Source organism: Engystomops pustulosus, chromosome 2, assembly GCF_040894005.1.
Source record: "Engystomops pustulosus chromosome 2, aEngPut4.maternal, whole genome shotgun sequence".
Lineage (NCBI taxonomy): Eukaryota > Metazoa > Chordata > Amphibia > Anura > Leptodactylidae > Engystomops > Engystomops pustulosus.
The window spans coordinates 7,206,794-7,232,794 of NC_092412.1; the positions used below are offsets into that span (position 1 = coordinate 7,206,794).

Below are 26,001 nucleotides of genomic sequence, written 5' to 3' on the forward strand. Positions count from 1 at the left end.
GCTCTGTCCTCTATAATCAGGAAGGTCTCCTCTTACCTGGTGATGTGAGGGGCTGGTGGTCCTCCATCATGATGTCCTTGTACTGGTCCTTGTGTCCTTCTATATACTCCCACTCCTCCATGGAGAAATAGACAGTGACGTCCTGACACCTTATAGGAACCTGACACCCACAATGACACAGTCATCACCCAGACCCCTCCCTTGTGTTATTGTACAATGTCCCAGCATTCCCGGCAGCGCTCACCTCTCCGCTCAGCAGCTCAGTGATCCTGGAGGTAAGTTCTAGGATCTTCTGCTCATGTATCAGTGAATGAGGTGGAGGCTCGGTGATGGGGCTCTGGGTCCATCCTCCTGACACACGGGGGGTCACACACTCACCAGACGACTTCTTCACTACTGTGTAATCCTGTGTATGGGGAGACACTGATCACTACATAGATCCTAAGAACCCTTCACCTCTCCAGTCATTTCCCGCTGTTATTCCTAGAGATAAGAGCCGTGTCCTGGGAGACTCTCACCTCTCCGGTTATCAAGGAGATCATCTCTGTGGTAATGTCTAATATGCTCGAATCCATGTAGTCTCTGCCATTGTTCATTCCTGGGCAGCCATTCGCTGTCATGATGTCCTTGTATAGATCCTTGTGTCCTTCTATATACTCCCACTCCTCCATGGAGAAATAGACAGTGACGTCCTGACACCTTATAGGAACCTGACACACACAATGACACAGTCATCACCCAGACACCTCCCTTGTGCTATTGTACAATGTCCCCAGCTTTATGACCCCCTATCTCTGACCTGGAGGCCACTGACATATAAGAGCCAGAGCTCTCTTGTTACTCCTCACAGGTTTTTAGTGTGTTTATTGTCATCCTGTAGTAGCTAAGATGTCTCTATATTTATCAATCTGTTGTGTTAAATTTTTGTAAATGCCCTTTGATGATTACTGCTGGGTGTATATGCTGTGAATTTTCTGTTTCATGCATAACATCATGTCTGACAAAGAGAACGAATATTCTCCAAAGCTCCACCATCAAATATACTCAGTTATCCCCAAAAAGGTATTGCCTGGTTTCTTCACTCTTCTTCTGCTCTCCATGGCTAATACGGTACAAATCTACACTAGTGTACATTGTCCCAGCATTCCCGGCAGCGCTCACCTCTCCGCTCAGCAGCTCAGTGATCCTGGAGGTAAGTTCTAGGATCTTCTGCTCATGTATCAGTGAATGAGGTGGAGGCTCGGTGATGGGGCTCTAGGTCCATCCTCCTGACACACGGGGGGTCACACACTCACCAGACGACTTCTTCACTACTGTGTAATCCTGTGTATGGGGAGACACTGATCACTACATAGATCCTAAGAATCCTTCACCTCTCCAGTCATTTCCCGCTGTTATTCCTAGAGATAAGAGCCGTGTCCTGGGAGACTCTCACCTCTCCGGTTATCAAGGAGATCATCTCCAGGGTGAGATCTTGGATCCTGGCCGCCATCTGCTCTCTGTCCTTGTCCATCCCTGAAACCTCATTAGTACAAGAGATTATGTCTTTTGAAGAAAACTTTATCTGTAGAGGTTAAATTGTTGGGATAATAAGTATTTTATGCAAAATGAAAAGAGTTTTCTTACCTAAAAAGAGTGGAGAGTACTGTAGTTTATATCATAGGTCACTACACACAGAATATTAAAATAATACAGAATATCTGATTGTAAGATTTATTAATAAATCTTACAATCAGGTCTTCCTGTGTAGTTGTGGACCTCAGTTCAGTGACCAGGTCATCCTGTGTTGTTCTGGACTTCAGGTCAGTGACCAGGTCCTCCTGTGTAGTCGAGGGCCTCAGGTCAGTGACCAGGTCCTCTCGTGTAGTTCCAGGCTTCAGGTCAGTGACCAGGTCCTCCTGTGTAGTTCTGGGCATCAGGTCAGTGACCAGGTGCTCCTGTGTAGTTGTGGGCTTCAGGCCAGTGACCAGGTCATCCTGTGTTGTTCTGGACTTCAGGTCAATGACCAGGTCCTCCCTTGTAGTCGAGGGCCTCAGGTCAGTGACCAGGTCCTCCCGTGTAGTTCCGGGCTTCAGGTCAGTGACCAGGTCCGCCTGTGGAGTTCCAGGCTTCAAGTCAGTGACCAGGTCCTCCGGTGGAGTTCCGGGCTTCAGGTCAGTGACCATGTCGTCCTGTGTAGTTCTAGGCTTCAGGCCAGCGACCAGGTCCTCCTGTGTAGTACGGGCCTTCAGGTCAGTGACCAGGTCCTCCGGTGGAGTTCAGGCCTTCAGGTCAGTGACCAGGTTCTCCGGTGGAGTTCTGGGCCTCAGCTCAGTGACCAGGTCCTCCGGTGGAGTTCTGGGCCTCAGCTCAGTGACCAGGTCCTCCGGTGGAGTTCTGGCCTTCAGGTCAGTGACCTGGTCCTCTGGTGGAGTTCAGGCCTTCAGGTCAGTGACCAGGTCCTCCGGTGGAGTTCTGGGCCTCAGCTCAGTGACCAGGTCCTCCGGTGGAGTTCTGGCCTTCAGGTCAGTGACCAGGTCCTCCTGTGTAGTTCTGGGCTTCAGGTCAGTAACCAGGTCCACCTGTGTAGTTCTGGACTTAAGGTGAGTGACCAAGTCCTCCTGTGTAGTTCTAGGCTTCAGGCCAGTGACCAGGTCCTCTTGTGTAGTTCTGGGGTTCAGGTCAGTGACCAGGTTCTCCTGTGTAGTTGTGGGCTTCAGGTCAGTGACCAGGTCCTCCTGTGTAGTTATGGGCTTCAGGTCAGTGACCAAGTCTTCTTGTGTAGTTCTGGGTTTCAGGTCAGTAACCAGGTCCACCTGTGTAGTTCTGGACTTCAGGTGAGTGACCAAGTCCTCCTGTGTAGTTCTAGGCTTCAGGCCAGTGACCAGGTCCTCTTGTGTAGTTCTGGGGTTCAGGTGAGTGACCAAGTCCTCCTGTGTAGTTGTGGGGTTCAGGTCAGTGACCAGGTCTTCCTGTGTAGTTCTGGGCCTCAGGTCAGTGATCAAGTCCTCCTATGTAGTTCTGGGCTGATTCCTGACCTCTTAGACTCATCCTTACCCCATGAGGCGAGACTTACATCGAGCTGCATACCAAGAAACATTTACATCATCTTTCTGCCATTCTCTAGTTATTGAGCCTTCAGTTGTTCCTTTCTCACCGAGCCTTATCGTATAGTCTGGAGCCCATTGCAGCCTCATATAGATCTACGACTTTTTCCCATCTTAAGCCCATTACAACCAAGCACGGAACATAAGCTCCTCCCTCTTGTACTAGATAAATCCCCTGTAGCTCAATAATAAATTAGAGAATCTTTGCATATATATTATATATTTATAATAATATCCAATTTGGAGCAAAGATCAATACATTCAGAGCGGCACAGGTTATAGTGCGTAATCCAACCCAGAATTATCCGGTCACCTTCTCTGGTCACTTACCTCTTCTCTCCTCAGTGCAGGACACTCTCTACCTCACACACGTACTCCTGCTCACTATCCACTAGTCATGTGACCCTGGGAGTGTGATGTCACTGAGGGGCGGGGCCTCCTGCTCACTATCCACTAGTCAGGGACCCTGAGAATGTGTTGTCACTGAATGGGCGGGGAAGCAGCACGGTGTATAGAGTGGAAGTGGTGGATGAAGGACCTGTGATGATGTTGTAGATCATGTGATCAGGGTAGGCGGGGCACTGGTTACAAGGGGAGGAGACTCTTCCATCATGGAGAGTGTGGGGAAGAAAAAGTTCTCCTTGCAGAGACTCTGCACGTTCAGGCCGCCATGTGGGCGTGTGGAGTCTTTTAGCCATTGATGCTCTACTAGGTGGATTCTGGGAAAATAGGCAAAGTTTTCCAGGATAGGATAAGGAGAACCACGCCTCTTAGCTACCTTGTAAGGCAGCTCCCTTGACATCAAGCATGACCTACAACAGGCCTTATGACATGATGCGGGATTAAAACCAAACCAGTCTATCTATTTCAGAAGGAACAGACTCCCAACTGAAGACACTGGTTGGGTCTCCTCAGTACAGCGCAGGGAACTGAGAGGCTTGTGACTGGGGCCTGGAAGTAAAAGTTCTGCTTAGGCTACATTCAGACGATGTATGCCCGCCGTAGTAGTATGGCAGCCATACATCGGCGCCGCAGAGAGGAGCAGGGGATGAGCGCAGCTCACCCCGCCCCTCTCCACAGTAATACACAGCGCACGGCGCCATATCACGCAGAAAGATAGGACAAGTCCTACAGCACACGTGCGACACCGTACCGCTCCCGTAAGGTGCCGTGAGCCCATAGGAGTGTATGGGGGGCGTATATCGGCCGTATATATGTCCCCCATACATGTGTGTGATTGTAGCCTTAAGGAGACACATCATGGAGAGTTTGGAGAGGGATGAAGAGGAGGGGTAGCAGCCTCTGCCCTCAGAAACCTTCCCATGTCCTTGTCTTCCTCATAGATTGTAAGCTCTTGTGACCATTGTACAAGCACTGTCACTTCCTGTGTGCTCCTCCTCATAGATTGTAAGCTCCTGTAACCATTGTACAAGCACTGTCACCTCCGGTGCCCTCCTCCTCATAGATTGTAAGCTCTTGTGACCATTGTACAAGCACTGTCATCTCCTGTGTCCTCCTCCTCATAGATTGTAAGCTCTTGTGACCATTGTACAAGCACTGTCATCTCCTGTGTCGTCCTCCTCATAGATTGTAAGCTCTTGTGACCATTGTACAAACACTGTCATCTCCTGTGTCCCTTCCTCATAGATTGTAAGCTCCTGTGACCATTGTACAAGCACTGTAACCTCCCGTGTCCTCTTCTCCTCATAGATTGTAAGCTCTTGTGACCATTGTACAAGCACTGTCACCTCCTGTGTCCCCTCCTCCTCATAGATTGTAAGCTCCTGTAACCATTGTACAAGCACTGTCACCTCCGGTGCCCTCCTCCTCATAGATTGTAAGCTCTTGTGACCATTGTACAAGCACTGTCATCTCCTGTGTCCTCCTCCTCATAGATTGTAAGCTCTTGTGACCATTGTACAAGCACTGTCATCTCCTGTGTCGTCCTCCTCATAGATTGTAAGCTCTTGTGACCATTGTACAAACACTGTCATCTCCTATGTCCCTTCCTCATAGATTGTAAGCTCCTGTGACCATTGTACAAGCACTGTAACCTCCCGTGTCCTCTTCTCCTCATAGATTGTAAGCTCTTGTGACCATTGTACAAGCACTGTCACCTCCTGTGTCCCCTCCTCCTCATAGATTGTGAACTCGTGTGACCATTGTACAAGCACTGTCACCTCCTGTGTCCCCTCCTAAAAGATTGTAAGCTCTTGTGACCATTATACAAGCACTGTCACCTCCTGTGTCCTTCTCCTCATAGATTGTAAGCTCTTGTGACCACTGTACAAGCACTGTCACCTCCTGTGCCCCTCCTCCTCCTCATAGATTATAAGCTCTTGTGACCATTGTACAAGCACCGTCACCTCCTGTGTCCCCTCCTCCTCATAGATTGTAAGCTCTTGTGACCACTGTACAAGCACTGTCATTTCCTGTGTGCTCCTCCTCATAGATTGTAAGCTCCTGTGACCAATGTACAAGCACTGTAACCTCCCGTGTCCTCTTCTCCTCATAGATTGTAAGCTCTTGTGACCATTGTACAAGCACTGTCACCTCCTGTGTCCCCTCCTCCTCATAGATTGTGAACTCGTGTGACCATTGTACAAGCACTGTCACCTCCTGTGTCCTTCTCCTCCTCATAGATTGTAAGCTCTTGTGACCACTGTACAAGCACTGTCACCTCCTGTGCCATCCTCCTCATAGATTATAAGCTCTTGTGACCATTGTACAAGCACCGTCACCTCCTGTGTCCCCTCCTCCTCATAGATTGTAAGCTCTTGTGACCACTGTACAAGCACTGTCACGTCCTGTGTCCTCCTCATAGATTGGAAGCTCTTGTGACCATTGTACAAGCACTGTCACCTCCTGTGTCCTCCTCCTCATAGATTGTAAGCTCCTGTGACCATTGTACAAGCACTGTCACCTCCTGTGTCCCCTCCTAAAAGATTGTAAGCTCTTGTGACCATTATACAAGCACTGTCACCTCCTGTGTCCTTCTCCTCCTCGTAGATTGTAAGCTCTTGTGACCACTGTACAAGCACTGTCACCACCTGTGCCATCCTCCTCATAGATTATAAGCTCTTGTGACCATTGTACAAGCACCGTCACCTCCTGTGTCCCCTCCTCCTCAAAGATTGTAAGCTCTTGTGACCACTGTACAAGCACTGTCACGTCCTGTGTCCTCCTCATAGATTGGAAGCTCCTGTGACCATTGTACAAGCACCGTCACCTCCTGTGTCCCCTCCTCCTCATAGATTGTAAGCTCTTGTGACCACTGTACAAGCACTGTCACGTCCTGTGTCCTCCTCATAGATTGGAAGCTCCTGTGACCATTGTACAAGCACTGTCACCTCCGGTGCCCCCTCCTCATAGATTGTAAGGTCTTGTGACCATTCTACAAGCACTGTCACTCCCTGTGTCCTCCTCCTTATAGATTGTAAGCTCTTGTGACCATTCTACAAGCAGTACCCCTGTCCTTACTGTATATTATAACATGTACATGGGAGGACTTGACTTGTCGGTGTTTAAGCCTTATAACGCCATGCGGAAATCGAGGGTGTGGTACAAGAAGCTGGCCGTGCACATCATGCAGATGGCACTATATAATGCATACGTGTTACATCGATGTGCAGGACAGAAGGCAACTTTCAAGGAATTTCAATTCAATAATTTTCAATAAAACATTTACATTTTAGAGACCAGTAAGGGTGGAGTGCCAGTACTTCGGGTAGTGAGGCCATACATATTGTTCTAGGACAGCATTTTCCAGGAGAAGTTCCCCCAACTGCCAGGAAGAGACAGGATGTGCTCCAAAAGGGGTATAAGGAGGGAATACATTTACCAGTGTGACACATGCTCCGATAAACCAGGATTATGTAAGAAATATCACACCTCCTTGGATATGTGCTTTTTATTATTTACTGGAAGAATTATCCTGAAGTACTCATAACAGCTTATACATCATGCCACACCTTCCCTTCTGAGCTTTGCCATGTTCCCAGCCTGTAGATCATTGCCACATATGGGGTAATGCCGTACCCAGGAGTGTTTGTCTCCAGTGACAGGAGTTGGGCACAAGATGACATAATAGATATGCTTATCTTTGGGTCCACCTGTAGGGGTAAAATGCTCACTACACCCCTAGATTAATTCATTAAGGAGTGTAATTTCCAAAATATGGTCAGTTCGCATGGGTTTCTACAGTACTGGTCTCTCAGGGTATCTGCAAATGCTTCATTATGCCAAAAAAACATGCAAAATGCCTGTTATCCAAATGCCAATTCTTCCCATCTGAGCCCTGTCATGTGCCCATCCTGTTATTGCAATATATGGTGTATTGCCAAACCCGGGACAACCCGTATAATGATTTTTGGGGAGTCTGTCTCCAGTGGCATAAGTTGGACAAAATATATTGTCAGGATTCAAGGTTGTGGAACCTCTGGACCACTGCGGACGATGACACAAACCACAACCTGGGACCGAAATCTAAGTGGTACCCGGTTTTCACCAGAGCCCGCTGCAAAGCAGATTGGTCTTCCTGCGGCGTGGTACCACCAGGTCGTTCCACAGGCGTGACTTGTCCGCAATGGCAGCCAAGGTCGAGGTACAGAAACGGCAGGCAATCTCGTAGTCGGGGACAGGCAGGAGGTCAGGACGGGCAGCACAGGATCGGAGTCAGAGACGTAGCAATAGGTCAAGGCAGGCGGCAAAGGAGTGTAGTCAAAAGCAGAACTAGGGTCACAAAGGGAAATCACATAAACAGCACACGGCATAAACAAAGCTTTCTCCAAGGCACAGGGCACAAAGATTCGGCAGGGATCACAGGAAGAGACAGGAATAAATAGATTACCTGAAATGGCCAGCGCCAATTAGCGGCGCGCTGGCCCTTTAAATCTGCAGAAGTTGGTGCGCGCGCGCCCTAGGAGCAGGGGACGCGCGCGCACGGCCGAGGACAAAGGAGCAGCAGCAGCCGGAACTGAAGAGGCCAGGACAGGAGCCGGGACCCATAAGTTGCGCTTGCGGTGCGCAGGCGGGGAGCGAGAGGCACGGCTTACCCCGTGATCCGCGATATGGATCGCGGGACCACACGTGACATATATTTGGCACTTAAATGGCACATTTGAGAGGAAATATGCAGTTTTTACTCTGCACCATACAATTTATAATTACATTTTAACCAGCTTCTTGGGTGTTAAGATGCTCACTACAACCTGAGATAAATTGGTTAAGTTTCCATAATGGGGTCACTTCTTAGGGGTTTCTATTGTACTGGTACTTCAGGAGCTCTGCTAACATAACAACGCACCCGATGAGCAATCTAGTGTAAAAAAAACAAAGCTCCAAAAGCTAAATTTTGTTTCTTCCCTTCTGAGCCCTGCCATGTGCCCAGCCTGTAGACTATTACCAAATGTGGGGTATTGCCGTACACGGGACAGCCCACATAATGATTTTTGGTGCGTTTGTCTAAAGAGGTGTCTGTTGGCTAAAGTATATTTGGCATTAAAATGGCATCTTTATTTTAAAAAGTGAAATTTTAACTGTGCACCATTCACTCTGTACAACATTTTGGCCAGCCTCAGGGATTAAAACGCTCACTATAATACTAGATAAATTCTTTGAGGGGTGTAGTTTTCAAAATGGTGTTACCTTTGTGGGTTTATTATTGTACTGGTATTTTAGGGGCTCTGCAAGTACGTTGATGCACCTGAAAAGATTTGTAGCCAAATCTGAACTGCCTAAAACCCAATAGGACTAATTCTGTTCTGGACATTGCGATGTGCCGAAATAGCAGATGACATCCACATGTGAGGTATTTCCATACTCTAAAGAAACTCCCCCCAAATTTTTTACCTCTAATATCCTCTGAATGTGTACATTTTTGGGCTAAATGAGAACATTCTTATAAAAAAATTAAAACGAAAAAATTTCCAATCCATTTTTGTTTGCTTCCTGAGAGAATTTAACGGTAAACAGACTTCCCAAATGTTGATTTGAAGAATTTGAGATGTTAAGTTCGTAAAAAAAAAAATAACCATAGAAGAACCAAAGAAAAAGACAAAAAAAAAATTTGTGGCATGATTTTTTTACTAAAAAGTCGAAAATTAAAAATTATGAAAATTGTAATTGTTTTCACATTTTTCCCCCCAAAAAAGAAACTGATCAGCGAAATTATATTATCATAAGCTACAATGTGTCACAAGAAAACTCAAAATCACATCGATCAGTAAAAGTGTTGAAAAGTTATTACCACTGGACAGACCGAGCCTTACCGTACAAACTGGCCGCACCCTAAAGGGGTCTACCCTCTGAGGAGGGAGGTCGTAATGTTGTTCTACCAGTTGGAGGGAATTGATTTATCTTTAGTTGTTGGAGACCACTAAACCTGATCGGCTTCAGATTTGTGGGGCAAAAAGTCAAATCTGTGATTAGATCAGATCTGCGGGGCTTCCATTGGGTCGACTCCTACAACGTGCATCAAGCACAATCAGTTGTATGTTCTTGCTGCAGAGGGTTCGGCCATTGAAGTAAGAGTCCTGGAAGCAGCATCCAGTCACTCCTTCCCTAAGTAATATTCAGGAAGTGCTTGTTACTGATCACATGCATTTCCTCAGAAACGCAGATGCAATCGGCACAAGCAAACGTTTCGAAACACATTGCAGGCGGAACGTATGTCCACACCCTGGTGCTCCAGAGAGAGGAGACAGTGTGAGCTTTATTTCACGGTTCAGTATGAGGCCAACAATGTGTGAATTATAAAAAATGTTTTGATTTTTTTCACTTCCATTTATTTGACACCTTTTACACCAGCATTTTTACAAATAGTGGGAGAGATTTATTAATCTGTCGTAGTTTGCACTAAAAAACTGTCTGCACCACAATTATAAATGGTTTTGGACAGTTTTTCAAGGTCCACGAGTTAAAAATACTCCTGACTCGACAGAATTGTGTCCTAGTTTTTTGGCGTTATTTAAACCAACTAACAGGAGGTGCAGGGTGCAAGTAAACAGTCTCAATCTGATGCAGTATGAGACGGTCCAGTCTAACTCTGCACTGTCTAACCTTCAGACCCGTTTTATAAATCTGCCCCATTATTCTTAATTCCGTATAAACTCGAGTATAAGTATATTCACCACTCGGCTTATACCCGGGTTTATTAAAAAAAAAAAGAAACTCGGTACTCACCATTCTGCCGGCCCGACCCATCTGCTGCTGACATCACAGAGTGCGGCGCCGTGCGACCACGTAGCTGCCGTGGACCTGCCGCGGCCCGGGCCATCGGAATGGTGAGTACCGACCTTATTTTCTTTAATATACCCGAGTATAAGCCGAGTGGGGAATTTTCAACACAAAAATTAAAGTCGAGTATATACGGACAATCGGAATGGCTACTTCAGGGGGTTGGCAGGCTATATACTAAAGGGGGCTTTGACCAATGCATTTCCCACCCTCGGCTTATACCCGAGTCAATAGGTTTTTCCAGTTTTTGGTGTTAAAATTAGGGGTCTTGGCTTATACTCGGGTCGGCTTATAATCAAGTATATATGATACTTTTGATTTTTTTTTAATGACTGAGCTCATTTTCAGCCTTAGGACACTGCCTGATTTTTCAAATCTGCCTGTGGGATATGCATTTATTTTGTTTTTTCATGACATGTTGTACTTCACATTAATGCTATATTTTAGTTATTGCACTTATTTTTTTAAATTTTTCTGATGTTTTTTTTCTAAATGTTATATTCATTATACAGTTAGTAAGCAACCAATTTGGGTGGTTAGACTAACATTGATCATATGTGCGCTTTATGCTGACATCATTTTTTATTTGTTCATTTTATTTGGACATTGTCACAGGTGGTCGCGGGCTCACCCATGCCTCTCCGTTAAACCCTGCGCCATAGCTATTCACCCATCCTCGCTACTACTTCCGGGTCCTCCCGGCCATGCGCATGCATCCCCATCTCCTAGGGCGGCTTCAGAAGATTTATAGGGCCACGCCAAGTTAATTGGCGCTAGCCTTCCCAGAATCTTATTTAATCCAGCCTCACCCCACACACCCTTCCGGATCTTTATGCCTTACAGCCTTAGAAAAAGCTTATTCCCATGACCTTTGCAATTAGTGTGATTTCCCGTTGTGATTTCGGACCTGTTCTGTTTACACTCCTCTGCTGCCAGCCCTGACCTTCTGTTCTGCTCTGACCCTGAACCTTTGCCGCCTGTTTTGACCTCATGCCTGTCCCCGACTATGAACTTGCCTAAAGTCCTTGTACCGCACCTTGGCCGCCACCACGGACAAAGTTGCACCAGTGGAACGACCTGGTGTTACCTTCCCACAGCAAGTCCAACCTGCTTTGCGGTGGGCTTTGGCGAAAACCAGGTGCCACTTAGATTCCAGTCCCAGGTGTCGGCTTACGTCATCGTCCGCAGTGGTCCAGTGGGTCCACTACCCCTGGAGCCTGACAGACGTTAGGACGTTCGGAAGGAGCGTCTATTGGCAAATTTTGTTGGAACATATTTCAGGCACTATTTAGGGCTGAGCCCCTAATATAGCAGGGCAGTAAAAACCTTCAAAGACTGGACCCATCTTAATAACTAGACCCCTCAAGGATTACAGTAACAATATATATTTGGGGGAGCAATACCCAGTTTTAAATCCAGATCCTATAATAGTTTATTCTGTGTGATTCTTTAGAGTTTCCAGAATATTTTATTCAGAACTTAAAATCAGTGTCTTCACTGTAAAAGGTTCCGATTTATCAAGAGACATGATTTCAGTGTAACACATATTTCACATTCTTATAATGGAAATGTCTTTGCCCTTCTGTGAATTCTCTGATGATCCATGAGCTTTGATTTCCTGGTAAAAGATTTCCCACATTCAGTACATAAAAATGGCTTTGCCCCTGTGTGAATTCTCTGATGTTCCACTAGCTTTGATTTCTGGGTAAAACATTTCTCACATTCAGTACATGAAAATGGCTTCTCCCCTGTGTGAATTCTCTGATGTTCCACAAGAGTTGAATTCCTGGTAAAACATTTCCCACATTCAGTACATACATATGGCTTCTCCCCTGTGTGAATTCTCTGATGTTCCACTAGCTTTGATTTCTGGGTAAAACATTTCTCACATTCAGTACACGAAAATGGTTTCTCCCCCGTGTGAATTCTCTGATGTTCCACAAGATTTGATTTTAGGATGAAACATTTTCCACATTCAGCACATGAAAATCGTTTTCTCCCTAGGTGAGTTTTTTGATGTTTAACAAAATATGCTTTTTTTGTAAAACATTTCCCACATTCGGAACATGAAAATGGCTTCTCCCCTGTGTGAATTCTCTGATGTTCCACAAGATATGAATTCCGTGTAAAACATTTCCCACATTCGTTACATAAGAATGGCTTCTCCCCTGTGTGAGTTCTCTGATGTCTATAGAAGCGAGTTCTATCTGTAAAACATTTCCCACATTCTAAACATAAAAAAGGCTCCTCTCCTGAATGACTCCTCAGGTGCTCACGTAAAAGTCTTTTCCTGTTAAAATCTTTCCCACATTCAGTACACGAAAAAGGCTTCTCCCCTGTGTGACTTGTTCGATGCTCCACCAGATGTAAATTACGTGTAAAACATTTCCCACATTCCGGACATGAAAATGGCTTCTCCCCTGTGTGAATTCTCCGATGTTGAACAAGAGCTTGTTTCTGGGTAAAACTCTTCCCGCATTCTGGACATGGATATGACCATGTTTCTCTGTGACGCCTCTCATGAAAAGAAAGATCAGATTTCTTTATAAAATGTTTCCCACATTCAGAACCCGACAATAATATCGACGGCCTTCTTTTGTCAATTTGTGATTGATTCTCTTCTACCTCATGACAGGGAGAAGAAGGGAGAGATTGATGGAGGTCATTGTTCTGATCTTCACCTAGAAAAAACAAAATATTCATACAAAATAATGAATATTTGTACCAACCAAAAAATCTTATATGACCCAAAATGTCTGATCTATCAAAATAAAACAACCTGGCCCTGAACTGGTTAAAACAGATTTCTCACATCTCTTCTATGAAAGCTACTATATCTTTACATAAGTTGTCAATATCTGCTCCATCTTCTCTACTGGATGTGTGATGGCCTGCAGGAGCTGATCCTTAGTTATGTAGGTGATATACACTCACCGGCCACTTTATTAGGTCCACCATGCTAGTAACGGGTTGGACCCCCTTTTGCCTTCAGAACTGCCTCAATTCTTCGTGGCATAGATACAACAAGGTGCTGGAAGCTCCTCAGAGATTTTGCTCCATATTGACATGATGGCATCACACAGTTGCCGCAGATTTGTCGGCTGCACATCCATGATGCGAATCTCCCGTTCCACCACATCCCAAAGATGCTCTATTGGATTGAGATCTGGTGACTGTGGAGGCCATTTGTGTCCAGTGACCTCATTGTCATGTTCAAGAAACCAGTCTGAGATGATTCCAGCTTTATGACATGGCGCATTATCCTGCTGAAAGTAGCCATCAGATGTTACAGGGTACATTGTGCTCATAAAGGGATGGACATGGGCAGCAACAATACTCAGGTAGGCCGTGGCATTGTACCAAGGGGCCCAAAGACACCATGACACCACCACCACCAGCCTGACCCGCTGATACAAGGCAGGAAGGATCCATGACACCACCACCACCAGCCTGAGCCGCTGATACAAGGCAGGATGGATCCATGCTTTCATGTTGTTGACGCTAAATTCTGACCCTACCATCCGAATGTTGCAGCAGAAATGGAGACTCATCAGACCAGGCAACGTTTTTCCAATGTTCTACTGTCCAATTTCGATGAGCTTGTGCAAATTGTAGCCTCAGTTTCCTGTTCTTAGCTGAAAGGAGTGGCACCCGGTGTGGTCTTCTGCTGCTGTAGCCCATCTGCCTCAAAGTTGGACGTACTGTGCGTTCAGAGATGCTCTTCTGCCTACCTTGGTTGTAACGGGTGGCGATTTGAGTCACTGTTGCCTTTCTATCAGCTCGAACCAGTCTGCCCATTCTCCTCTGACCTCTGGCATCAACAAGGCATTTCCGCCCACAGAACTGCCGCTCACTGGATGTTTTTTCTTTTTCGGACCATTCTCTGTAAACCCTAGAGATGGTTGTGTGTGAAAATCCCAGTAGATCAGCAGTTTCTGAAATACTCAGACCAGCCCTTCTGGCACCAACAACCATGCCACGTTCAAAGGCCACAAATCACCTTTCTTCCCCATACTGATGCTCGGTTTGAACTGCAGGAGATTGTCTTGACCATGTCTACATGCCTAAATGCACTGCCGCCATGTGATTGGCTGATTAGAAATTAAGTGTTAACGAGCAGTTGGACAGGTGGACCTAATAAAGTGGCCGGTGAGTGTACAATCGACCATATCTTATAGTCTAAGTGGTCCTATAGGAATGTGTCTTAATCATATATGTATTTCTTCTAATGATCTCTACAGCATTTTGGGAATCTCCAGGACTGGGACATCTCTCTGGTTCCTGTGTAATATCCCGGGAATCTCCAGGTCTGGGACATCTCTCTGGTGGATTTCTCTGACTGGATCCATCTATAGGAAATATACACAGTGACTGATACATTGTCTATATGTGATGATGAGATGATGGAGGAGGTGACCTCACACCTGCTCTGTCCTCTATAATCAGGAAGGTCTCCTCTTACCTGGTGATGTGAGGGGCTGGTGGTCCTCCATCATGATGTCCTTGTACTGGTCCTTGTGTCCTTCTATATACTCCCACTCCTCCATGGAGAAATAGACAGTGACGTCCTGACACCTTATAGGAACCTGACACCCACAATGACACAGTCATCACCCAGACCCCTCCCTTGTGTTATTGTACAGTGTCCCAGCATTCCCGGCAGCGCTCACCTCTCCGCTCAGCAGCTCAGTGATCCTGGAGGTAAGTTCTAGGATCTTCTGCTCATGTATCATTGAATGAGGTGGAGGCTCGGTGATGGGGCTCTGGGTCCTTCCTCCTGACACACGGGGGGTCACACACTCACCAGACGACTTCTTCACTACTGTGTAATCCTGTGTATGGGGAGACACTGATCACTACATAGATCCTAAGAATCCTTCACCTCTCCAGTCATTTCCCGCTGTTATTCCTAGAGATAAGAGCCGTGTCCTGGGAGACTCTCACCTCTCCGGTTATCAAGGAGATCATCTCCAGGGTGAGCTCCAGGATCCTGGCCGCCATTAGGTCTCTATCCTTCTCTGCTCCTGGAGAGCAATTTACTATATTGATGTTCTTGAATAGTTCTCTGGGTCCTTCTAGATACTCCCATTCCTCCATGGAGAAATGGACAGTGATGTTCTCATATCTTACAGGAATCTGTCACACACAATGACAAAGTCATCACCCAGACCCCTCCCTTGTGTTATTGTACAATGTCCCAGCATTCCCGGCAGCGCTCACCTCTCCGCTCAGCAGCTCAGTGATCCTGGAGGTAAGTTCTAGGATCTTCTGCTCATGTATCAGTGAATGAGGTGGAGGCTCGGTGATGGGGCTCTGGGTCCATCCTCCTGACACACGGGGGGTCACACACTCACCAGACGACTTCTTCACTACTGTGTAATCCTGTGTATGGGGAGACACTGATCACTACATAGATCCTAAGAATCCTTCACCTCTCCAGTCATTTCCCGCTGTTATTCCTAGAGATAAGAGCCGTGTCCTGGGAGACTCTCACCTCTCCGGTTATCAAGGAGATCATCTCTAAGGTGAGGTCCTCGATCCTTGTAGCCATCTAGTTTAATATCTTCTTCCCACCTGGAATATCATTGGTAGAAAAGATTTATGTTCTTTTGATGGAAACATAGACATAGGAGTTTAAAAGGAATGAGAAAGATTACTGCACACCGTCCATGGTGCGAGTCTATCACCAAGCCGGAGGATGTAAAATACAGTACTAACTATGACTTACAAAGCTGTCCACAATGAGTCCCCTGAACTGATTTTTTTTCAATAGTCAAAATTATTAGTGGGAATCTACAAAACTGTGGTACCAGCTCTCTTCAGGCCACTGACCATGTCCTTCCACGTAATCCTGAGCTTATCCCTTCCCTTTCTCCGGATCAACCTTACCCCACGAGGCACGATCTTGCATAGAGCCCCAGACCGAGAAGAATATACAGTCATCTTGTTTCTTCCATTTTGGTCTTGCTCCTGGTGGAGAGGTTGGAGCGTGATTGAGTTTGTAGACCGGTCTTTTAGATAGGTAACGAGTTCAAACATGTGCAGTTAAAACAGGAAATGAGTGAAGAGTAGGAGGAGCTACAGGTAATGAGCGCAGTGTAGGGGGAGCTTAGTAGAGAAAAACTAAAAGGTCTGAGAGAGACAGAATTCTTTCTGAATAATTATTTCATGTAATAAACAAATGCAAATAAATTATTAGTCCTACAATGTGACTCTCTGGATGGGATTAGAGATTTTGTGTATCATAGTTGAAGTGACCCAATTTACGAAAGGCCCTCGTGATCAGCAAAGACAAGCACTGAGTGATAGTTCTTGAGGTTTATTACAGGCTACGGATCAGACATGTTCTATGGAAGAGCCACAGCTTGCTCTCCAGACAAAGGTTCAAAAACAATTGTTTTCCCAAACGAGTTTCCAAACTAAAGACCAACCACTAAATCCCCCCCCCCCCACTTCCTCTGCTATCTGGTTATCACCAAATAGTATATCGCGGGGATACCAAATTTATATTGGTTGTATAATGTTTTCATACATTTACAAAAAGTAAAACCTCCGATACAAAAAAAAAATTCTTCATTTTGCCATCTTATGGCATCTTCTATTTCATACTTTAATAGACGAAGTAGTGGGCGGTGTCATTTTTGTGAGAGGAGATGACGTTTTCAATTGTACCATTTTGAAGACCGTACGGCCTTTTGGCGAGTGCTACACAATGTGCCATTATTCTCTCCGGAGAGGGGAGGAGCAGGCAGCGTTTGCCTCTCCTCCTCTCCAGTGCGCCCGACGTGTTCATGGAGTCTTACATTGTGTTAGGAGAATGGAAGCTTGGACAAACGATCAGAGGATCGCTTCCCTATAAGTATCACAAAAAAATCATATATTTGGTATTGACGTGTCCCTAACAATCTGTACAATAACCTTGAAACGTTAGTGAACACCGTAAAAAACGAAACCCTTAAATCTGGCCAAATATTTACATTTTTCATGAAACCCTTCACAAAAATGTTCCAAAAAGTAATCAAAAAAAAGCTATGTGCGCCAAAATGGTACCACAGAAAAGGACAACTCAACGCGAACAAAATAAGCCCTAAACCAGCTCAACCAGGAAATATTAAAGTTATGTCTGAAAAGATGACGATACAAAAACAAAAAATACATTTACTCTATATTAGTTTTTCTTCATTAAAATTGTAAATTGTAAATATTTAAAAAACTATATTAATGAGGTATCGCTGTAATCGTAGTGATCTGTAGAATAACGATACCATTTTTTTGGTATGTTGCATGTCCCCCCAAAAATGAACTATTTGTAAAGTGCATCCAATGTCGCCAAATAGACAAAAACATAGGGACTGTAACACTGTTACAAAGTGACAATACATAATCTGCTGAGAATGGCGTTCCCCCCCATGCCCTGGCACAAGCCCGTACAGCAGTCACCACCACATACGTGGGTTGTTATACTCGGGACAGATTGGGGAGCAAACCTTGTGGAGTCTTTTAATATTTTATCTGCTAAGAATGCGTCAATTTTATGAAAAACACATTAATTTAGCCAAAAAAATTGGGGTGTTGGGGGTGGATAATATGAGGAGGAGGTGCTGGGGGGATAATATGAGGAGGAGGTGCTGGGGGATAATACTGTGTGGTATCTCCCAGTCACCTCCTCTGGTCACTTACCTCTTCTCTCCTCAGTGCAGGACGCTCTCTACCTCACACACGTCCTCCTGCTCACTATCCACTAGTCATGTGACCCGGGAGTGTGATGTCACTGAGGGGCGGGGCCCCCTGCTCACTATCCACTGGTCATGTGACCAGGGAGTGTGATGTCACTGAGGGGCGGGGCTTCATCTTCATCGAGGAGAAGAGGTTGCTGAAGGACCTGTGATGATGTCATAGATCATGTGATCAGTGTAGGAGGTGAGTTGGTAGACATGAGATGTCTGGCTGTGTAGATTTGTACGGTGTTAGACATGGAGAGCAGAAGAAGAGTGAAGAAATCAGGCGATACCTTTATGAGGAGAACTGAGTATATGTGATGGTGGAGCTTTGGAGAATATTAGTTTTCTCTGTCAGACATGATGTTACGCATGAAACTGATTTACTGCAGCAATATGGAGGCTAAGTGTGAGACATGGAGGCCACATGAATCCATGAGGTGACCCCTCAGCCATGTCCACAGTATGTGAGAATAATGTGAGAAAACTCCCATGTAATAGCACACGGCCATATCTGCTATGTGTGAGGTAATAACACTCCCATACAAATCCATCATACAAAGAAGCAAACAGCCTCCACATACAGCGGCCATGTCTGTAGTGTGTGAGGTAACTGGGTGCTGTTACCCTCCTTCAGTCATGTCTGTAGTGTGTGAGGTAACTGGGTGCAGTCACCCTCCTTCAGTCATGTCTGTAGTGTGTGAGGTAACGGGTGCAGTTACCCTCCTTCAGTCATGTCTGTAGTGTGTGAGGTAACGGGTGCAGTTACACTCCTTCAGTCATGTCTATAGTGTGTGAGGTAACGGGTGCAGTTACACTCCTTCAGTCATGTCTGTAGTGTGTGAGGTAACGGGTGCAGTTACCCTCCTTCAGTCATGTCTGTAGTGTGTGAGGTAACGGGTGCAGTTACCCTCCTTCAGTCATGTCTATAGTGTGTGAGGTAACGGGTGCAGTTACCCTCCTTCAGTCATGTCTGTAGTGTGTGAGGTAACTGGGTGCAGTTACCCTCCTTCAGTCATGTCTGTAGTGTGTGAGGTAACGGGTGCTTTTACCCTCCTTCAGTCATGTCTGTAGTGTGTGAGGTAACTGGGTGCTGTTACCCTCCTTCAGTCATGTCTGTAGTGTGTGAGGTAACTGGGTGCTGTTACCCTCCTTCAGTCATGTCTGTAGTGTGTGAGGTAACTGGGTGCAGTTACCCTCCTTCAGTCATGTCTGTAGTGTGTGAGGTAACGGGTGCTGTTACCCTCCTTCAGTCATGTCTGTAGTGTGTGAGGTAACTGGGTGCTGTTACACTCCTTCAGTCATGTCTGTAGTGTGTGAGGTAACTGGGTGCAGTTACCCTCCTTCAGTCATGTCTGTAGTGTGTGAGGTAACTGGGTGCAGTTACCATCCTTCAGTCATGTCTGTAGTTTGTGAGGTAACTGGGTGCTGTTACCCTCCTTCAGTCATGTCTGTAGTGTGTGAGGTAACTGGGTGCTGTTACACTCCTTCAGTCATGTCTGTAGTGTGTGAGGTAACTGGGTGCTGTTACACTCCTTCAGTCATGTCTGTAGTGAGTGAGGTGACTGGGTGCAGTTACCCTCCTTCAGTCATGTCTATAGTGTGTGAGGTAACGGGTGCAGTTACCCTCCTTCAGTCATGTCTGTAGTGTGTGAGGTGACTGGGTGCAGTTACCCTCCTTTAGTCATGTCTGTAGTGTGTGAGGTAACTCGGTGTAGTTACCCTCCTTCAGTCATGTCTGTAGTGTGTGAGGTAACTGGGTGCAGTTACCCTCCTTAAGTCATGTCTGTAGTGTGTGAGGTAACGGGTGCAGTTACCCTCCTCCACTCATGTCTGTAGTGTGTGAGGTGACTGGGTGCAGTTACACTCCTTCAGTCATGTCTGTAGTGTGTGAGGTAACGGGTGCAGTCACCCTCCTTCAGTCATGTCTGTAGTGTGTGAGGTAACTGGGTGCAGCTACCCTCCTTCACTCATGTCTATAGTGTGTGAGGTAACTGGGTGCTGTTACCCTCCTTCACTCATGTCTGTAGTGTGTGAGGTAACGGGTGCAGTTACACTCCTTCACTCATGTCTATATTGTGTGAGGTAACTGGGTGCTGTTACCCTCCTTCACTCATGTCTGTAGTGTGTGAGGTAACGGGTGCTGTTACACTCCTTCAGTCATGTCTGTAGTGTGTGAGGTAACGGGTGCAGTCACCCTCCTTCAGTCATGTCTGTAGTGTGTGAGGTAACTGGGTGCAGTTACCCTCCTTCAGTCATGTCTGTAGTGTGTGAGGTAACGGGTGCAGTCACCCTCCTTCAGTCATGTCTGTAGTGTGTGAGGTAACTGGGTGCAGTTACCCTCCTTCACTCATGTCTATAGTGTGTGAGGTAACTGGGTGCTGTTACCCTCCTTCAGTCATGTCTGTAGTGTGTGAGGTAACGGGTACAGTTACCCTCCTTCAGTCATGTCTGTAGTGTGTGAGGTAACTGGGTGCAGTTACCCTCCTTCAGTCATGTCTGTAGTGTGTGAGGTAACTGGGTGCAGTTACCCTCCTCCACTCATGTCTGTAGTGTGTGAGGTGACTGGGTGCAGTTACCCTCCTTCAGTCATGTCTGTAGTGTGTGAGGTGACTGGGTGCAGTTACCCTCCTTCTGTCATGTCTGTAGTGTGTGAGGTGACTGGGTGCAGTTACCCTCCTTCAGTCATGTCTGTAGTGTGTGAGGTAACGGGTGCAGTTACCCTCCTTCAGTCATGTCCGTAGTGTGTGAGGTAACGGGTGCAGTTACCCTCCTTCAGTCATGTCTGTAGTGTGTGAGGTAACTGGGTGCAGTTACCCTCCTTCAGTCATGTCTGTAGTGTGTGAGGTAACTGGGTGCAGTTACCCTCCTTCAGTCATGTCTGTAGTGTGTGAGGTAACTGGGTGCAGTTACCCTCCTTCAGTCATGTCTGTAGTGTGTGAGGTAACGGGTGCAGTTACACTCCTTCAGTCATGTCTATAGTGTGTGAGGTAACGGGTGCAGTCACCCTTCTTCAGTCATGTCTGTAGTGTGTGAGGTAACTGAGTGCAGTTACACCCCTTCAGTCATGTTCACATGATGTTATAAGAGATTTCTCTCATGTACACCGCCATAACCACAGTGTATAACATAATAAGCAGTCAGTCATATATACAATAAACTCCATGATAATTATGATTTCTGAGGTAAAAATCCTTCTATACCTGATGTAGAAGCTGATTGTACACTAGTAGATGATGTGTGAGGTGTATGGGGTCACTACAGTGTGATATAACCTCAGTATTATACTCCCCCAGGCAGCAGACATGTATCTCCATGGTCTTCTGGTGAGAGAATGAGGAGACACAGGACAGGAAGTGATATCTACCGCTGGGCACCGGCCTTCTCACAGTACACCCTATATACTACATACTATGTCCTCTCACAGTACCACCCTATACACTACATACTATGTCCTCTCACAGTACCACCCTATACACTACATACTCTGTCCTCTCACAGTACCACCCTATACACTACATACTCTGCCCTCTCACAGTACCACCCTATACACTACATACTATGTCCTCTCACATTACCACCCTATACACTACATACTATGTCCTCTCACATTACCACCCTACAACCTACATACACTGCCCTCTCACATTACCACCCTACAACCTACATACACTGCCCTCTCACATTACCACCCTATACACTACATACTCTGCCCTCTCACATTACCACCCTATACACTACATACACTGCCCTCTCACATTACCACCCTATACACTATATACACTGCCCTCTCACATTACCACCCTACACCCTACATACACTGCCCTCTCACATTACCACCCTACACCCTACATACAGTGCCCTCTCACATTACCACCGTATACACTACATACACTGCCCTCTCACATTACCACCCTACACCCTACATACACTGCCCTCTCACATTACCACCCTACAACCTACATACACTGCCCTCTCACATTACCACCCTACAACCTACATACACTGCCCTCTCACATTACCACCCTATACACTACATACACTGCCCTCTCACATTACCACCCTACACCCTACATACACTGCCCTCTCACATTACCACCCTACAACCTACATACACTGCCCTCTCACATTACCACCCTACAACCTACATACACTGCCCTCTCACATTACCACCCTATACACTACATACACTGCCCTCTCACATTACCACCCTATACACTACATACTCTGCCCTCTCACATTACCACCCTACACCCTACATACACTGCCCTCTCACAGTACCACCCTATACACTACATACACTGCCTTCTCACATTACCACCCTATACACTACATACACTGCCCTCTCACATTACCACCCTACAACCTACATACACTGCCTTCTCAAATTACCACCCTATACACTACATACTCTGCCCTCTCACATTACCACCCTATACACTACATACTCTGCCCTCTCACATTACCACCCTACACCCTACATACACTGCCCTCGCACATTACCACCCTACAACCTACATACACTGTCCTCTCACAGTACCACCCTACAACCTACATACTCTGTCCTCTCACAGTACCACCCTACAACCTACATACTCTGTCCACTCACAGTACCACCCTACAACCTACATACTCTGTCCTCTCACATTACCACCCTATACACTACATACTCTGCCCTCTCACATTACCACCCTATACACTACATACACTGCCCTCTCACATTACCACCCTACAACCTACATACACTGCCCTCTCACATTACCACCCTATACACTACATAATCTGTCCTCTCACATTACCACCATACAACCTACATACTCTATCCTCTCACAGTACCACCCTATACACTACATACTCTGCCCTCTCACATAACCACGCTACATACTCTGCCCTCTCACAGTACCACCCTCCCCTACATACACTGCCCTCTCACATTACACCCTCCCCTACATACTCTGCCCTCTCACATTACACCCTCCCCTACATACTATGCCCTCTCACATTACACCCTCCCCTACATACTCTGCCCTCTCACATTACACCCTCCCCTACATACTCTGCCCTCTCACATTACACCCTCCCCTACATACTATGCCCTCTCACAGTACACCCTCCCCTACATACTCTGCCCTCTCACAGTACACCCTACCCTACATACTCTGCCCTCTCACATTACACCCTACCCTACATACTATGCTCCTCACAGTACCACCCTCCCCTACACACTTTTCCTTCTCACAGTACACCCTCCCCTACATACTCTGCCTTCTCACAGTACCACCTTACCCTACATAATATGCCCCTCACAGTACCACCCTCCCCTACACACTTTTCCTTCTCACATTACCACCCTACCCTACATACTCTGCCCTCTCACATTACCACCCTACCCTACATACTCTGCCCTCTCACATTACCACCCTACCCTACATACTCTGCCCTCTCACATTACCACCCTCCCCTACATACTCTGCCCTCTCACATTACCACCCTCCCCTACATGCTCTGCCCTCTCACAGTACCACCCTACCATACATACTCTGCCCTCTCACAGTACAACCCACCCCTACATACTCTGCCCTCTCACAGTACCACCCTCCCTACATACTCTGCCCTCTCACAGTACCACCCTCCCCTACATACTCTGACCTCTCACAGTACCACCCTCCCCTACATACTCTGCCCTCTCACAGTACACCCTACCCCACATACTCTGCCCTCTCACAGTACCACCCTACCATACATACTCTGCCCTCTCACAGTACCACCCTACCATACATACTCTGCCCTCTCACAGTACCACCCTACCATACATACTCTGCCCTCTCACAGTACCACCCTCCCCTACATACTCTGCCCTCTCACAGTACCACCCACCCCTACATACTCTGCCTTCTCACAGTACCACCCTACCATACATACTCTGCCCTCTCACAGTACACCCTACCCTACACACTCTGCCCTCTCACAGTACACCCTACCCTACAAACCTTGTCCTCTCACAGTACACTCTACCCTACATACTCTGCCCTCTCACATTACCTCCCTCCCCTACATACTATGCCCTCTCACATTACCACGCTACATACTCTGCCCTCTCACAGTACCACCCTCCCCTACATACTCTGCCCCTCACAGTACCACCCTCCCCTACATACTCTGACCTCTCACAGTACTACCCTCCCCTACATACTCTGCCCTCTCACAGTACACCCTACCCCACATACTCTGCCCTCTCACAGTACCACCCTACCATACATACTCTGCCCTCTCACAGTACCACCCTACCATACATACTCTGCCCTCTCACAGTACCACCCTCCCCTACATACTCTGCCCTCTCACAGTACCACCCACCCCCACATACTCTGCCTTCTCACAGTACCACCCTCCCCTACATACTCTGCCCTCTCACAGTACACCCTACCCTACACACTCTGCCCTCTCACAGTACACCCTACCCTACAAACCTTGTCCTCTCACAGTACACTCTACCCTACATATTCTGCCCTCTCACATTACCTCCCTCCCCTACATACTATGCCCTCTCACATTACCACGCTACATACTCTGCCCTCTCACAGTACCACCCTACCCTACATACTCTGCCCCTCACAGTACCACCCTACCCTACATACTCTGCCCTCTCACAGTACCACCCTCCCCTACATACACAGCCCTCTCACAGTACCCCCTGACCTACATACTCTGCCCTCTCATGGTACCACCCTCCCCTACATACTCTGTCCTCTCACTTTACCACCCTAGACCCTACATACTCTGCCCTCTCACTTTACCACCCTAGACCCTACATACTCTGCCCTCTCACAGTACCACCCTCCCCTACATACTCTGCCCTCTCACAGTACACCCTACCCTACATACTCTGCCCTCTCACAGTACCCCCCCTGACCTACATACTCTGCCCTCTCACAGTACCACCCTCCCCTACATACTCTGCCCTCTCACAGTACACCCTACCCTACATACTCTGCCCTCTCACAGTACCCCCCCTGACCTACATACTCTGCCCTCTCACAGTACCACCCTCCCCTACATACTCTGCCCTCTCACATTACCACCCTACCCTACATACTCTGACCTCTCACAGTACCACCCTCCCCTACATACTCTGCCCTCTCATAGTACCACCCTATACACTACATACTCTGCCATCTCATGTTACCACCCTCCCCTTCATACTCTGCCCTCTCACAGTACCACCCTCCCCTACATACTCTGCCCTCTCACAGTACCACCCTACCCTACATACTCTGCCATCTCACAGTACACCCTCCCCTACATACTCTGCCCTCTCACATTACCTCCTGACCTACATACTCTGTCCTCTCACAGTACCACCCTACATACTCTGCCCTCTCACAGTACCACCCTCCATACTCTGCCCTCTCACAGTACCACCCTACCCTACATACTCTGCCCTCTCACAGTACCACCCTACCCTACATACTCTGCCCTCTCACAGTACCACCCTACCCTACATACTCTGCCCTCTCACAGTACCACCCTACCCTACATACTCTGCCCTCTCACAGTACCACCCTACCCTACATACACTGCCCTCTCACATTACCCCCTGACCTACATACTCTGCCCTCTCACATTACCACCCTACATACTCTGCCCTCTCACATTACCTCCTGACCTACATACTCTGTCCTCTCACAGTACCACCCTACATACTCTGCCCTCTCACAGTAACACCCTACATACTCTGCCCTCTCACAGTACCAACCTACCCTACATACTCTGCCCTCTCACAGTACCACCCTACCCTACATCCTCTGCCCTCTCACAGTACCACCTTACCCTACATACTCTGCCCTCTCACAGTACCACCCTACAACCTACATACTCTGCCCTCTCACATTACCACCCTATACACTACATACTCTGCCCTCTCACAGTACCACCCTACCCTACATACTCTGCCCTCTCAC

General features: G+C 47.0%; 5 protein-coding genes across 6 annotated transcripts in view; 2 read left to right on the top strand and 3 right to left on the bottom strand.

The window, feature by feature from the left end:
* Positions 1 to 176, bottom strand: part of LOC140119733 (uncharacterized) — a 42,776-nt gene extending 42,600 nt beyond the window's left edge. Inside the window, exon 1 of the mRNA XM_072139089.1 lies at positions 37 to 176. Coding sequence (XP_071995190.1) covers positions 37 to 121 — 85 coding nt within the window. The 5' untranslated portion in view covers positions 122 to 176. The remainder of the gene's footprint in view (positions 1 to 36) is intronic.
* Positions 1 to 26,001, top strand: part of LOC140119779 (uncharacterized) — a 654,457-nt gene that overhangs the window by 306,876 nt on the left and 321,580 nt on the right. The gene's annotated exons all lie outside the window — the stretch shown is intronic.
* LOC140119822 (uncharacterized) overlaps positions 1 to 26,001 on the top strand; it is a 661,039-nt gene that overhangs the window by 226,097 nt on the left and 408,941 nt on the right. The window lies entirely within an intron of this gene.
* LOC140119971 (uncharacterized) overlaps positions 6,013 to 26,001 on the bottom strand; it is a 36,779-nt gene continuing 16,790 nt past the window's right edge. The window contains exon 6 of the mRNA XM_072139402.1: positions 6,013 to 12,822. Coding sequence (XP_071995503.1) covers positions 11,880 to 12,822 — 943 coding nt within the window. The 3' untranslated portion in view covers positions 6,013 to 11,879. The remainder of the gene's footprint in view (positions 12,823 to 26,001) is intronic.
* LOC140119895 (gastrula zinc finger protein XlCGF66.1-like) lies at positions 12,824 to 18,133 on the bottom strand. Of its 2 annotated transcripts, XM_072139329.1 has the most exons (7): positions 18,003 to 18,133; positions 16,212 to 16,292; positions 15,817 to 15,896; positions 15,543 to 15,704; positions 15,267 to 15,458; positions 14,993 to 15,154; positions 12,824 to 13,003 (listed from the first exon to the last, which is right to left on the bottom strand). In XM_072139329.1, the coding sequence occupies exons 3-7, from the start codon at positions 15,871 to 15,873 to the stop codon at positions 12,944 to 12,946; spliced, it is 633 nt and encodes a 210-aa protein (XP_071995430.1). In that variant the 5' UTR covers positions 15,874 to 15,896; positions 16,212 to 16,292; positions 18,003 to 18,133; the 3' UTR covers positions 12,824 to 12,943. The 2 variants fall into 2 exon arrangements, with proteins under 2 accessions (XP_071995430.1, XP_071995431.1); XM_072139330.1 differs by lacking the exon at positions 16,212 to 16,292 and having other exon boundaries at positions 18,003 to 18,090.